The sequence below is a fragment of the Hemicordylus capensis genome, chromosome 2, assembly GCF_027244095.1.
Source record: "Hemicordylus capensis ecotype Gifberg chromosome 2, rHemCap1.1.pri, whole genome shotgun sequence".
Taxonomy (NCBI): Eukaryota; Metazoa; Chordata; class Lepidosauria; order Squamata; family Cordylidae; genus Hemicordylus; species Hemicordylus capensis.
Genome location: NC_069658.1, coordinates 409,471,532 through 409,485,273, shown reverse-complemented (window position 1 = coordinate 409,485,273; position 13,742 = coordinate 409,471,532). Strand labels below are relative to the sequence as shown.

The window sequence follows — 13,742 nt, the reverse complement described above, 5'->3', positions numbered from 1 at the left end:
AAGAATTTTGGTCCCTGAAATGTTGAACAAAATGTTAACATATTCCAGTTGTTGCTCTATTTTTTCCTTTTATTGCTACTGTGATGAGACGTATACAGGTATACAGGAGCTGTTGACTGAGTGTGTGTGTGGGGGGGGTTGCCCTAGTAACCAGGCACAAAAGGTTCAGAGGGGGAGGGATTTAAAATAAAGGCAGCTGAAACAGAGAGGAGAGAGAGTTGGCGTAGGAGGTGTTTGGGGCTGAGGGTTGAGAGATTGGTTGGTGTGTTCTGAATAGGAAAGATTGTTCGGGGAGGGGGCGGGTTATGTGGAACTTGAAAGGTGAATGTGTGGAGGCTGAAGAACCAGCAGTGTTCTGGGCAGCTCCTAGTAACAGACAAGAAGGTCCGGAGGAATTCACTAAATTTATAAACCTATTTTTATTACCTCTGGCCCAGTTATCTCACCCTATATGTTACATTTTATCCAGATGAAAAATAACACTCAGATGTACCTAGTAACTTGGTAGAGTTACAGCAGATGTGTGTAGTAACTTGGTAGAGAAGCTTGTGTGCCCTGCTTTGCGGAGATTTTTATTCTAATCAATAAATAATAATCTTACTAGCTGATCCCACACAGAGCATCTGTGTGCTAGTTGGGGCCAGCTGTGCCCACCCCTACGCTGGCTTCGCCCACCATCCGCCCCTAGTTCTCCCTGACTTCCCCCCCTTCACCCTGATTCTCCCACTGGGCGTCTCTGATGTCCACCCGGCCCATTCCCTCCCTCCCAGCCGGCCTGCTTCTCCCCCACCTCGTCACCGCTGCCTCCTCACTGCCTGCCTAACGTCAAGAACCGCCGCCTCCTGACCTGACCCCAGTGGACATGCAGGGCCTGCCGCCTCCATTCAGCAGCTAGGCTTGCCGCCACCACCTCCTCCTCTACCGCCACCAACTCCTAACCAACCACTCGTCCCAAGCTTCTCCTCAGCTGCTGCTTTACCTCTCTCCTCGGCCTGGCAACAGCCGCTTTTTCATGGGCTGGGCCAGGCCAGGCCCGCTACAGCTTTCCCCTTGGCCACTTTCCTTCTCTCCTTGGCCCGGAGGCAACAGCCACTCTCGTCAGCTGGGAACACTCTCAGCCGCTTCCCAGCGGCCAGCAGAGGCTGCCAACGCCTCTCCCCAGCGGCTAGCCAAGGCCGCCGCCTCCTCCTCACCCGCTGCCACCTCCCAGCGGCCAGCCGAGGCCACTGCCTCCACCTTATCCGGGACGGCCTGGCCAGGCCGTCACACTGCTACCTTCACCTCCCAGCGGCCAGCTGAGGCCGCCTCCTCCTCCTCACCCAAGCCAGGACGGCCTGACTAGGCCAGGCTGTCCCCCTGCCACCTCCTCAGGCCGGGTGGCGGCCTGCAGCCGCCGCCATTTTCTCTTGCCCACAACTCCTGCCCCCAAGGCCGGAACTCTCACAATGTGTCGCAAGAGTTTTGCCGCCAAATCCAGGACACACATGCCGGCTAAGAGAATTAAATATATAGATAGTTTCTTGTTTTCATTTTATACCTCAAGTTTTGTTTCATTTATATCCTGAACATACGCCTATCCTGAGCTCGCGAGGCTATGTAACCAAAGGTGTTGAGTACTGAAAACAGGATAACAGGAATTTATATGGTGACAGCGAGGGAAAGTAAAAAATAACTGAAAAATTCCCAGAAGTCTAAATTGTCATAGATCAATATAAAAACAAATCACCTCCCTGGAGTTGAGAGGGGCATCAGGGAGAGACCATGACAGCTATATTGATAAAAAGAAACACTTCCCCCACAATAACCAAGTATACAAGCTATTCTGACTGTAGTTTCAATACCTTTTTGATGCATGGTTTTTCCAAAATGTTTTAGTTCAATTACTTCAGGTTCCATGAATCAACAGTCGAACTTACTCAGACTATTAACTTTAAGTTCAATATTTTCATTAAAAAACACAAGGATTGGCATGGAGAGTTACATTGCAACCATGTTCTTCAGTGCATGTTATTTGAATTGTGATATGTTTAATTTCAATGCACCCTTAGAAGCAGAGTTCCTCACCTACAAACATTATCCCTAGCTTACCTGCAAACACACACCTGTATTAATAGTTTTAGACATACTGGCAGTTTGAAGAAAAGAATTATGCCTTTTCATTTTATTTTTATTTTTAAAGGTTTGCCAGCCTGGTCATCTGGAGGCAATCATGTTTTTTAAAAACCTAACACCCAGTTCAGGGAAAGAAAACTCATGCATCCTTTAATATTTTCTTTTTGGTATAATATACCAAAATAAACACAATGCCCAAAACAAGTGTTCCCTTAGCTCTCTGTTCCACTGATTAAGACTGACCCTCACTCATTAAGCAACAAAATCTTTATGTGATCAATCTCCCAATTGAACCTCCTAAAGATTGCAGTCCTAAATAAAACCTTTACTGTCTCCATAGCTATGTGATTATAAATATACCCTGTAAGAAAGGAAAAACTTTCTGCTTCTAGCAATCAGACACAAGGAGGTCTTTCACACGACCTCATGGCTGCTGCTGAGTGTGCTGTGGGGAAGGCAGCAGTTCGTCTGCCGTCCCTGGCAGACAAGCAGTGGCTGCCCTCCACTCTGCTGTGCCATGCATCCACACGGGCTGTGGCATGGCGATGGCAGGATCTGAGGACTCCCACCTTTCTCCCCCCCCAGCACCCAAGGGTGCCCCACGCTACAAGCACAGAGGCTGCTCTCCTTAGAGCGCCCATCCCACTCAGTGCAGCTGCTCCTCCCCCCAGCTCGCTGCTAGAAATGGCGGCGGGCCCAGGGGAAGCCTCTTAATCCAGCAGCGATCACCCAGACAATCGCCTGCTGAGGTTAAGTGAACCATAGGTTCACTTAACCTCAGCTAAATGCCAGGTTAAACAGCGGGGCTAGACACAAGGACTCTTTACACATGCACTTTGGTAGTCAGGATGTCAATCAGTGTGGGGTGTGTGTGTGTGTGCACACCATGTTCTAACCATCACAGACATCTTGGTTAAATAGTTAACCATGGTGGCTGCCCCCTACAAAATGGGTTGTGAGAATGCAGATTTCATGGGCAATCTTGGTCAAATCACTGTGGTTAAACAACATTTAACCAGGATCATCTGATAGTGACCACAACTGTCCGACAAATCTGCATTCTTACAACCAGCTCCACAGGGCCTAACTCTTTAACCAGGATTGCCAGGCCTGTAAGAACACATAAATCTATAACAGGAACAACAGAACTGCCAGATTACAAGTGTCCTTAAAACTGCTGGGAATACTCTCTGTCAAAGAAACCCTTTTTCATTATAGCAGAGTGCACAGAGGCACAACACAGCGGAATTTGGTTAGGCATGCGTGTATGCTGAGTAAAGTAACTTGGAGCCAGTTCATAATAGTTTCAAATCAATATATGTGGTATTTATTAGAGAACTCCATTCTGTATAGGAAAGTGAGGAGTTAGGATCTCTAATCTAGCTAGCTAGCTGGATGCAGATGGATTCTGCATCTCTGCACACATGGTGCAGGGGAGAGGAGCTGGCATGTCGCAAGGTAGAAGGAACAGGAAGAGGGGGGAAGAGGAAGTGCACAGCAGGAAGGAAGTGTCCCTGAGAGTAGCAATCTACATTCCAAAGGAATAGTGTCAGAGCAGTAGAGAAGGGATGACCAGTGTCTTGACCCTCTAGCCCTCTGACTCTCTAGGCTGTCCGCCTATGTCACTGAGACAAGAGACAGCTAAAAGTCCTTCACTTCCAACAAAAACCCATAGCCAATTTCCTACATTGATAGCCTTGATGAGAGAAATAGCTTTCAGTACAAGTAACTGTGGATGTTTCAATCACAGCATTGTCAAGAAAATTACTGTTTTTCTTGGATTATTTTCATATGTAGAATGTAAATGCTTATTTCAATTAAACTTAATGGCGGTCACTGCATTAAAACAGACGGGACCACAGAAAGAGACAATATTTTTTTTACAAGACATTGGGGTTCTTACCTAGGTAAATGAATATTGATACAGTATTTATGCTCAGGGGCCGATATCTTGACTAATGAAGCACTGGTGCTACCTGAGAGGCACCAGTGCTGCTGATGGGTTCTTAACACCAGCACTCAGGGGAGGAGGGGGCAGAATTTGAGTGACTTCCCCTTCCCCAAAAGTATTCTGCGTCACCCAAAAAGAGGACCCTGAGAGCTGCGTGTGTTGTAAATTATTCCCCCTATTTACCCCAGTAGGTTAATAGGGAACAATGCTATGTGAGGAGTTATGAAAGGAACCCAGAAGAATGATTCTCAAGACAAACATATATTACAACTCATTTATTGTCAGTAGAAGAGCAAGGCAATGTTATTTAAGGGAACTATATTTTCTTCACTATGATCCCCATCACCCATTGAGATCATCCGAAGAGATCCATTTGCAGTTACCATCAGTGGCTATTCAGGGACAGGCCTTCTCTGTTGCCGCCTCGAGACTTTGGAATGTGCTCCCTGCTGAAATAAGAGCCTCCCGATCTCTGACAGCTTTAAAGAATTCTCTAAAGATGCATTTATTCACCCAAACTTTAACTAGAATTGTGGTTTTAAATTGTTTTAGTATTTTAATTTGTTTTAATGTTGTTGTAAACTGCCCAGATACATACATTTGAGGCAGTGTACCAATATAATAAATACATATCCCTTAATTTCATACTCACACACAAGCATACATTAGGGAGAGGCCAACCCCCTGAGTAGCAAGGAATAGGAATGTGCACAGACCGGTTCGGAGGCCATTCTAAAGGCCTTCAGACCGGTCCGGTCACGGGGTGGTTTTGGTTCGGAAGGGTAGTTTGAGGGGTTCCATTAAGGGCGGGGGGGGCTTTACTTACCCCTCCCGCGCTTTCCACACTCTGCCACCGTATTTACTGTAAAAATTGCTCCTCCGATGGCTCCTCCTCCGATGGCTGCTCCGTTAAAAAAAAATGGCTGCCCCCTTGAAGCCCCGGCCCCCTGCTGCTGCTACCCTCTTGAAGCCCCCTCCCGCCTCCTTAAATCTCGCCCGGGCCCCGAGATGACTCTTCAGAAGCGGGCGGCGGGGAGATGTCCTCCCGCCCCCTTCCCTGCCGGGCTCAGGCTGCAAAAGACTTTAGGAAGGCTTCTGCGCGCGCACGCGCAGAAGCCTTCCTAAAGACTTTTGCAGCCTGAGCCCGGCAGGGAAGGGAGCGGGAGGACATCTCCCCGCCGCCCGTTTCCCTGCCGGTCTGCCAAAGTAATTTTACTTTTGCAAAAGTAAAAGTACTTTTTGCAAAAGTACTTTTACTTTTGCAGACCGGCAGGGAAACGGGTGGGACGCTTTAACAGGTGTGTGTCAGGGCGGCCAGAAAAAGCGGCTAGCCAAGTGGCCGGTCAGAGAGAAAAATACATTGGAGGGGGGAAGGGGGGGGCTGAGAGCGAGGGGCGGAGAACAAGGAAGAACAAAAGATGCTCTGTGCCTGGGCCAGCTAGTAGGTCTATATTACCTTATTTCTGTCTCTCTTACCACCCAGTACTTCTTTCTTAGGACTTCACTGAAAATAATGAAAAAAATGGGAAATGGCCGAGGGAATAGCCTTGCCAGGGCAAAGGGGCAGGGGCAAGAGATGGCAGCTTTCCAAACTATTGGTTGAACACTTCAGAGTTTAAATTAGATCTGTAGAAAGCGCTGTCCACACACAAAAATCGGTATGGTTGGGTTGAATGTGCACAGCATTCCTTCTACAGTCTTGTCTGGAGTTTGTCATTTTGCTAATCTTGCCATCTCATCCACCACAAGTGGCACAGCAGGGAAATGTCCGACTAACAAGCAGAAGGTTGCTGGTTCGAATCCCCACTGGTATGTTTCCCAGACTACAGGAAACACCTATATCAGGCAGCAGCAATATAGGAAGATGCTGAAAGGCATAATCTCATACTGTCTGGGAGGAGGCAATGGTAAACCCCTCCTGTATTCTACCAAAGACAACCAAAGGACTCTGTGGGCGCCAGGAGTTGAAATTGACTTGACGGCACACTTTACCTTTACCATCTCATTCAGTCTACCATTTGAAGAAGCAGGAAGCCAGATGTAGCCCCCCATGTTGTGTGTGAATATTGGGTGCACTTAATGCAGCTGATACCCAAGAAGCACCCTAAAACAAGGTATTATTCTTAGAATGTGATTGTTTTGTTTCCCCAAAGTTGTTCTTGGAACAAAATTCTAATAATGGTGTCAGGGTATTAAATGCAAGGGTGTTACTCTGATTTCTGGAGAAGATAAACAGGACTATCAAACTCTGTCTTTGCGTGAGCTACATGCGCCAAACTAAAATAGAATAGATTATTCAAAAGTACTTGCTATTGCATATAATGAGACATAGTGTTTGACATCCTCCTAACTTAATATTCTCTGCCTGAATTCAAATCTTGGTTACCAAAGTTGGGGAAATGTTGGGTGGAGAATCTCAGGAACCAGACTTGGGCAGGTTCAGAAATCATACCCACCAGGAGCATGAGCTCTTGGTTCCCAACATATCGCTGACATTTCCCCCACTTACAGACTTGCCAGCTGACACATGAAGCTACCCACTCTTTCAGCCACCTACAGGGAAACAAGTCACCTATTGCCCTGCCTGCTTGTGTGGAGAGAGTTAAAAGAAAGTCAAAGGGGGCAGATGTTGCAAGAGGCTCGTTGTAGGTAGTAAAGCCTCAGGAGAAACCTTAACATTTAAATTGGGCTGCTTGGAATCTGCTTCCTCTTGGTCCCATCCCATCCCATCTTGACATCAAGATCTAGGCAGCATGGAGGAACTGGAAGCTAAGTATAAAATTTAATTAATGTTAATTTTTACAGGGTTGAGAATATTGGACTGTATGTTTTATAATTTAACTTTAACCAGAGACGAACGTTTGGGCAGTATATAAGTTTGATGAGTAAATAAATAAATAATAAATATCCCCAGTTTTAGTGCAACCATGCAGTTTTCTTGAGCTATTGCAACTTTGCACACTGCACTAGTACTTCATCAGGATATCAGCCAAGATGTTTTTTCCAAAACATTCATATTATCCTTCGAAAGGATATCTACATTCCAAACACACTTTTGTCATCCAATAGGCATTTTCTCTCTGTAAGATTCTGGCCTGTCACAAACTCACTACAGGGAAGTCAAAGGGCTTTCCTGTCAAAACTGAAGTGGCTGTGTGAAGCTCCTCTCACAGAAAGAGCTGAAGATACAGATAAAGCATACAACAGGCTTTTGGAATCTCCCCCTAGGGATGCAGCACTATTGCTGCTTTTTAAAATCTTGGTGCACAGAAATAAAAGCACTCAGTATGAAACATTACTGTCTGCAGTCTTACTCAGGCACAGCTAGAAGACCTAACAGAGACATTTTAGTTCAAGAAATCTGATTCTTGACCAGAGGTATTGTGTTTAGTTATTAATGACTGCCATGTTTCACTGAAACCACTACTAAATTAAATTATGTTATCAGATGCATATTTTATGAAAAACCCTGGAAAATTGCATAGCTGACTCAGAGAGCTACAGACACATCTGCAAAGCAGTGTCCCAAGCCTCTACTTGGTGTTATCAATATAATGTGGAAACTAGGAGCACCAGAAGTGTATCTAAAGAAAGCAGGACTTGTGGAATGAAATAACTCTAAACTGAGATTACACATTAGGGATGTGCAGAACCGGATTGCCACAAACCAGGTTGGTTCGAGCAGTTCTAGTGTGAGCCGCTTCAAACCAGTTTGAGCTGGTTCCTCAAATCAACTGGCCCAGTCGATCGGTTCAACAGAACTGGTGAGCATTCCCGTGGTTCGGTCCGAATTTGGACTGAACCGCCCCCAACGGTCCGTGCACACGGTTGGGCCTATTACACATCAGGTCATGCAGAGTTCCATGCCCCCACTTGCCTTGCAATCACCCCATCTGCAATGCAGAAGGGCTGTGAGTCAGAGAAAATGGAAGAGAAATGAATACCCTAACCTCCCAAAAATATCTCCTGTAAATGTGCACACAAAAATCCTGGGGTAATGCAAAGGAATACAAGATTTCTGATATGAATACAAATTAATAAGAGCAGTTCTCTACTGCAGGTTGTGGATGAATCGTTTTCAACAAAGGAATTCTGCCTCCAGAGAAGCAGAATTCCAAGAGCTATACAGACAGTACAATACTAGACAAAAGTATGTGTTTATGACAGATTTAACTAAAACATTTCAAAATTAATCAGAAATACAAATTAACTGAGATAAGCCTGGGTGGTTTAACTGCATTTTGCATATATATTCTAATAAACTATAAATGTTGCAAACTAAGGATCTCCATATGGTAATACTGTTTTTGTCATTATCTCATCCTTAATGCAATATCTACACAAAGATCAAGCTGCAAGCATCCAGTCTTTTCTGGGAATGAACTACTTTTTAGCAAATTCACTCAAACCTGTTCAGAAATAATGTCAACATGTAAAAGTTTATGAAGAGCTGTGTACTACTCTAAAAGTAGAATCACTATTTTACAGGACTGCATCAGCTGAATCTGGTGCAGTCCAACCACGTCATCTATGTACTCTTTCTGTACCTCAATCCGATTCCAGACAAGTGACCTACAGCCCACTCCTAACTCCTTAGAGCAAAACTACATGTGACATTAAGCCACTTATTAGAGCTGACAGACTTGCTTTGAGTTGAGCAACCAGATTAGGAACCCCCACAGAAAGGGACTATGGTGGACATATAGGAGAGACTTAACCCCACACCCCTGCCGTGACCCCAATCTGGATCAAGGGCTTCTGTGCATGCACTAATTAGCAATAAACTGGCACCAATGGAAGTTTCCCCCCTTAATAAATAGCAACCATGAGGAGCACCAACCTAGACTATGACTGGCAGTAGGGTTAAAGCACACCCACTATTCCCTGCCATAGACCCAATCCACAAAGAGTTTCAATTCAGTTCCAGTTCAGCTGCTATTTACTGAATTAAAAACAGGCAGTCCTAATAATGGGCTTAATGTCACTTGTAGTTTGATCCTACTGGCTTAAGGCTGCAATCTTGGGCTCAGTTTGCAAATTAACAAGGGGACGGCTGTAGCTCAGTAGAAGAGCATCTGTTTTGCATGCAGAAGGTCCCAGGTTCAATCCCTAGCATGTCCAGCTAGGGCTGCAAATGACTCCTGCCTGAAATCCTGGAGTGCCATTGCCAGTTGGTGTAAACACTACTGAGCTAGATGAACCAATGATCTGAGTCAGTATAAGGCAGTTTCCTATATATAATCATTTAAGAATGAGCCAGCCCAATGAATAACCATTGAATATTGGTAGCAAATAAGGCTGCCAGACAATTAAAGAAATCACAGTCAATCACATACGTTTTAATCATCAACTAGTTGATAAAATCTGCATAATATGCCCTTAATAAAAAAATACCGTATTTATGCAAATCGAAGAAGACTCTGAATGTAAGATGACCCCCTTAAGAAGTAGAGGTTAAATACAGGTTATATGTATTACTCAAAAAGAACAGGACTTTGAATTTAAGATGACCTTACAATTTCTATTATTTAAAAGGGGGGGATTTAGTCTTGAATTCAGGTAAATAAAGTACCTCTGACAGGGGGGGAAATCTCTTAGTTTTTAAGTGTCATGCATCAAAGTAGGTAACATCTTACAAGAGCCATTCCTTCTTTTATATGCAAAAAGAAATGCTTATCCTAAAATGGCAATCGCCACCCATTTTTGTAAGAACTTGTACTAAACATGAACTTTTAAAAGATCTATTCCTGATTACTTGGTGGCTCCTTTTTAACTGATCAAATATTTTATTCTGATTAATCAACTAAGAATGGGTTCAGACATCATAAAAAGATGGTTTTTTAATTAAGAAGCTAGTGGTTTGAGCTTACAGGCATACAACAGAACAATGGTTTAAAGTTGCTTGACTCCTCTTATTTTCTACCCGAAGATTCATCTTTTAATAAGTTCACTATTGCCTCCATGGTACATGCTTACTTGGAAGTAAGCCTCACTGAATCAATGGTCACTTCTTACCAAACATGTACAGGATTGGGTTGTAAATATCAGTTCAGACAGTGGGTGCAACATGGAAGCTCGAATGCATTTCATCATTCCTGGTTCATTTTTCATCTGAACACACCTCTGAAATTCAACCGAGGTTCAGTTTGGCCCAACAAACCGACCTTTGTAACCAAAGTTCGTAGTGGGCTTGTTTTAACTTTACTTCAGTTCGCCATCACATTGCGTCCAAACCAACCCTGATGGTTTATTCTTGGCTTGTTGCAAGAGCTGCACCTTTGCTCACAGAGAGACCAGCGCAGAGCTGCTGAGAAGCAATCAAGTAATATCTGTCCATGGTTTTTCCTCCAGATGTTCTCAGGCAAAAGCTGCCTAGCAACTACTGGTGTCACTGCTACCATCAGTAGTTTGCAATAGCATTCTCCTATACTATTGCATGCTGGGTGCAGGCATTGACCAGGAGTTTCAGGGGGTGAGGGGGAAGAACAGGGTGATTACAGGAGCCGAAAGCAAACCTAGTGGCTTTCTGTGTTGGAGTGCAGTGGGCAGCAACCTCGTTCCTTCTAACCTGCTGCAAAGCAAAAATCTGAGATGTGCAAGCATCAACACTCCTATCCTAACCTAACTTCTAAGAGCAGCCAAGGATGGGTGAAAATAGCCAAAGCGGCTCATGCATCTTTTCCAGGCCCACGCCAAGCTGGTAACCAATGGTCAAAGAGGAAGTGACACGGCAAAACATTGCCAGGAGTTGGGCAGACTTGGAACTCTAGGACTGTGTTTGAGAGGGCTGGGGAAAGCAAGGGGCCACCCCAGCAGCCAAAACAAACCACACTGCTCCTCATTGTCTGTGGAGCGAATCTCTGCTTGTTTTTAGAAGTCTGGTTAAAATAAAATTTGGCTCTGTGTTGCATTTGACAAGGCCTAATATTTCAGCTGCTTCATACTTGAAAATAACTGCTTGTCTGAGTGACCTTCTTGAATGAGAACTGAAATATCAGAGAATATCAGGGGTCATATTAGATGCATGCGCACACGCTCACACCATTTTTGATTTCTGCTCAGTTAATTTTAGATCCCTTTCAGGATGGATCGGGAAGGCCCCAACCTGAATGCATGTCCATGCACACTGCCTTGATACTGCCGCCCAGAACAAATCTAATTCTGCACACAGATGAAAAAAATTAGAGAGAACACTGATCAGATGTTTCATGAAATCTCAGGTGTTAACCACAAGATTGACTATTTCTGCAAAAGGGGAAGCCATGATCTTGTGAAAGTCCTCTCATCTACCAGTATATTGCTAAAATTAGTAAACCACTTCTTTCATTTCTGAGTTGAATGAAATATCATCTAAACTAGCAGCACAGTCAGGCCTGTACTTCCCATAAACTTATTTACTTGCACAGAATAAATAAGCCATTGTTCACATTTACCTTATATCCCGACACTTTCCTTATCACAGGAAGGTACAGCCTCAATTCAGGACTTCACATACTAGAGTTAGCAGAGGGGTATCAGGGTGTTGGTTTTTCCCCTTCTCTCTGACATCTAAACCCCTAACATAGGCCATATTTTAACTACATCACAATAGTAGAAAACTGTAAATAGTGTTGGCTGTTCAGATTAAACAAGATGGCCTTCCCTTGGCTACAACTAGATATGGACTCCTATTCCTTCCCATTATTTGAACTAGTACAGCACGAATGCAATCAGAGATAACCGAATACTGCTGCATTTATAGCTGAATGCTACTATGCCTGTGGCTCTTCAAGTACACTCTTACAGTTCATTTTTAACAGAGCATTAAGTGATTGCCTACATGCCAAAGGCAAAACATACAACCATCTCTTAATCAGAGATGCCACAGTAACTGATGCTAGTTATTGAAGCAATAGGTGCTGCCTCCTGGCTTGGCTCTTGATATTCCATCCCCATCCTTGCAGGCAACCCTCTGCGCACATTTCATGATCTGATCTGTATACAACTGCGATGATCACAAGGATATGCCTAATTAATATGTAACACAATGGGGTTCTGGAAGGTGTAAGCCTAACAGAAGAGCACCCTATTACCCATGCATAACCGCACACAAACAAAAGGGGCCCTTGTGGACAACTCACAATGCACGGCTTTAAAAACACCCGTTTACCGCCATGTAACAGCAAGACATGCTGTGTTTTGTGCCAACGGTCACAGGAGAGCGACACCAGGAGGCTTCTAAATTATTGACAGCTCCGGCCAAATATACACTCGGAGTCATTCCTCAGGGAGACTTCAGTGCGGAGCTTGAAAAAGAAGAGCGTCCAAGCAGCCCTGAAGAGAGTGAAAGCCTCGCCATCCGCCCGCGCCACCAAGACGAAGCCCTGGACTTGGCCGCTGTCTCTGGAGGGAGCGCCCCTCGGCCCTCCCACCTCCACCCGGTCTCCCGAGCCAAGGCGACCGGCATGCATGCACTTGCAGCAATGCATGTGGAGAGAGGTGCCTGCGGTGGTCACGCCTCTCGCCCACCTGCCCCGCAAGCAGCACGGTCCCGCCCCCGCTCCTGCATCTCTCCCGCCTTCCTTTTGCGGCACCGTCTCCTCAGTGTCCTCCTTCGTTATTCTGCCTGCTCTCTCCCTTCCTGGCCCCCGCGCCTTCTCCTTGCCTCCTCACATAATGCCTCCTCCTTGCACCGAGCTTTTCTTGACACCGCCCCCCCCACCCCGCGCCGCTTTTCCTGCCCATCCTTGTTCTGTCAACGCGCCCCACAGTCCCACTCACGTACGGAGCTGTGTACGTACCTCCCTCTGGGCGGCGGGCCCTGCCTGCAAGACGCAGTCCCCAGCTTCCGATCAGGCAACGACAGAACAGACGAGCCACTTCACGTCAGGCCGAGAGCACGCACGATCCTTGCCGCCCCCTTTTGCTACTTTTTTACCTTCTCTCGTTCCCCAGCGAAGGCTGAGCGGCTCCCTTGAGCCGCCCACGTGCCCTTGGGGCGGAGCGCCTTCGTGTAAGCAGCAGAGTCGCTGCCGCCGAGGTGGCCGCTGCAGAGAGTCGAGCTTCTGCCGGCGAGATGGTGCTGCTTCTTAGCAGTTCTGGCTTTGCCCTCTAAGGACGAAGAGAGCTGTCTGCAGAGCCGGTGCCAGGAGCACGTTTCCCGCCCTCCAGGATTCCAGACACAACGAGAATTATCTCCCCCCGTCGCCGCAATCCTTGGTTTTGTTTTGGGACCTTTAAAAAAAAATTTCGGGGCGGGGGAATCTAATAAGAAATGGAAAATAAAAAGCAGCAGTCTAAATATGTGGTTTTGGTTTAAACAGGAAACGTGCATTCTAGCAAAATAATAATAGAAGCAGAAGACCCGAAAGGCCTTTTGTTCCAGCCCTATGGCACAAGGCAGTCTTCACAATAGTACCGACCACACAAGCACACACAATAAAACGTCAACACAATGTTGTGTCAAAGCAGGGGTGTAGCTATAATTGAGTGGATGGGTTCAAAGAAACCACCCACCCCCCGCCAGCTCCACCACCACCCCCGCGCCAGGTCCACCCCTCCTTATTTCCTTCATTATCTCCCTTAGTGTGAGGGCCTGCTGGGGAGAGGGGCAAAGATGGCTCCCCTCTGTCCTAACCACCCCTGGTCAGAAGTTGTGTGTGTGTTTAAAGCAAGTGTGTGTTTGAGACAGATAGATGTG

The 13,742-nt window shown here is 45.8% G+C and overlaps 1 protein-coding gene across 5 annotated transcripts in view; it reads right to left on the bottom strand.

Moving 5' to 3' along the window:
* Window positions 1-13,222, bottom strand: part of LOC128344558 (cholesterol transporter ABCA5-like) — a 121,634-nt gene extending 108,412 nt beyond the window's left edge. The window contains exon 1 of one of the 5 annotated variants that reach the window (XM_053294906.1): window positions 12,844-13,222. Coding sequence is in view for 2 of the 5 variants with exons in the window: in XM_053294910.1 (XP_053150885.1) it covers window positions 12,572-12,611 (40 nt within the window). In the remaining 3 variants the exon portion in view is untranslated. Of the gene's footprint in view, window positions 1-11,496; window positions 12,020-12,183; window positions 12,710-12,843 lie in introns of those variants that run through there. The other 4 variants (XM_053294907.1, XM_053294910.1, XM_053294905.1 and 1 more) reach the window with 4 other exon arrangements.
* Between the last annotated feature and the right edge of the window lie 520 nt (window positions 13,223-13,742).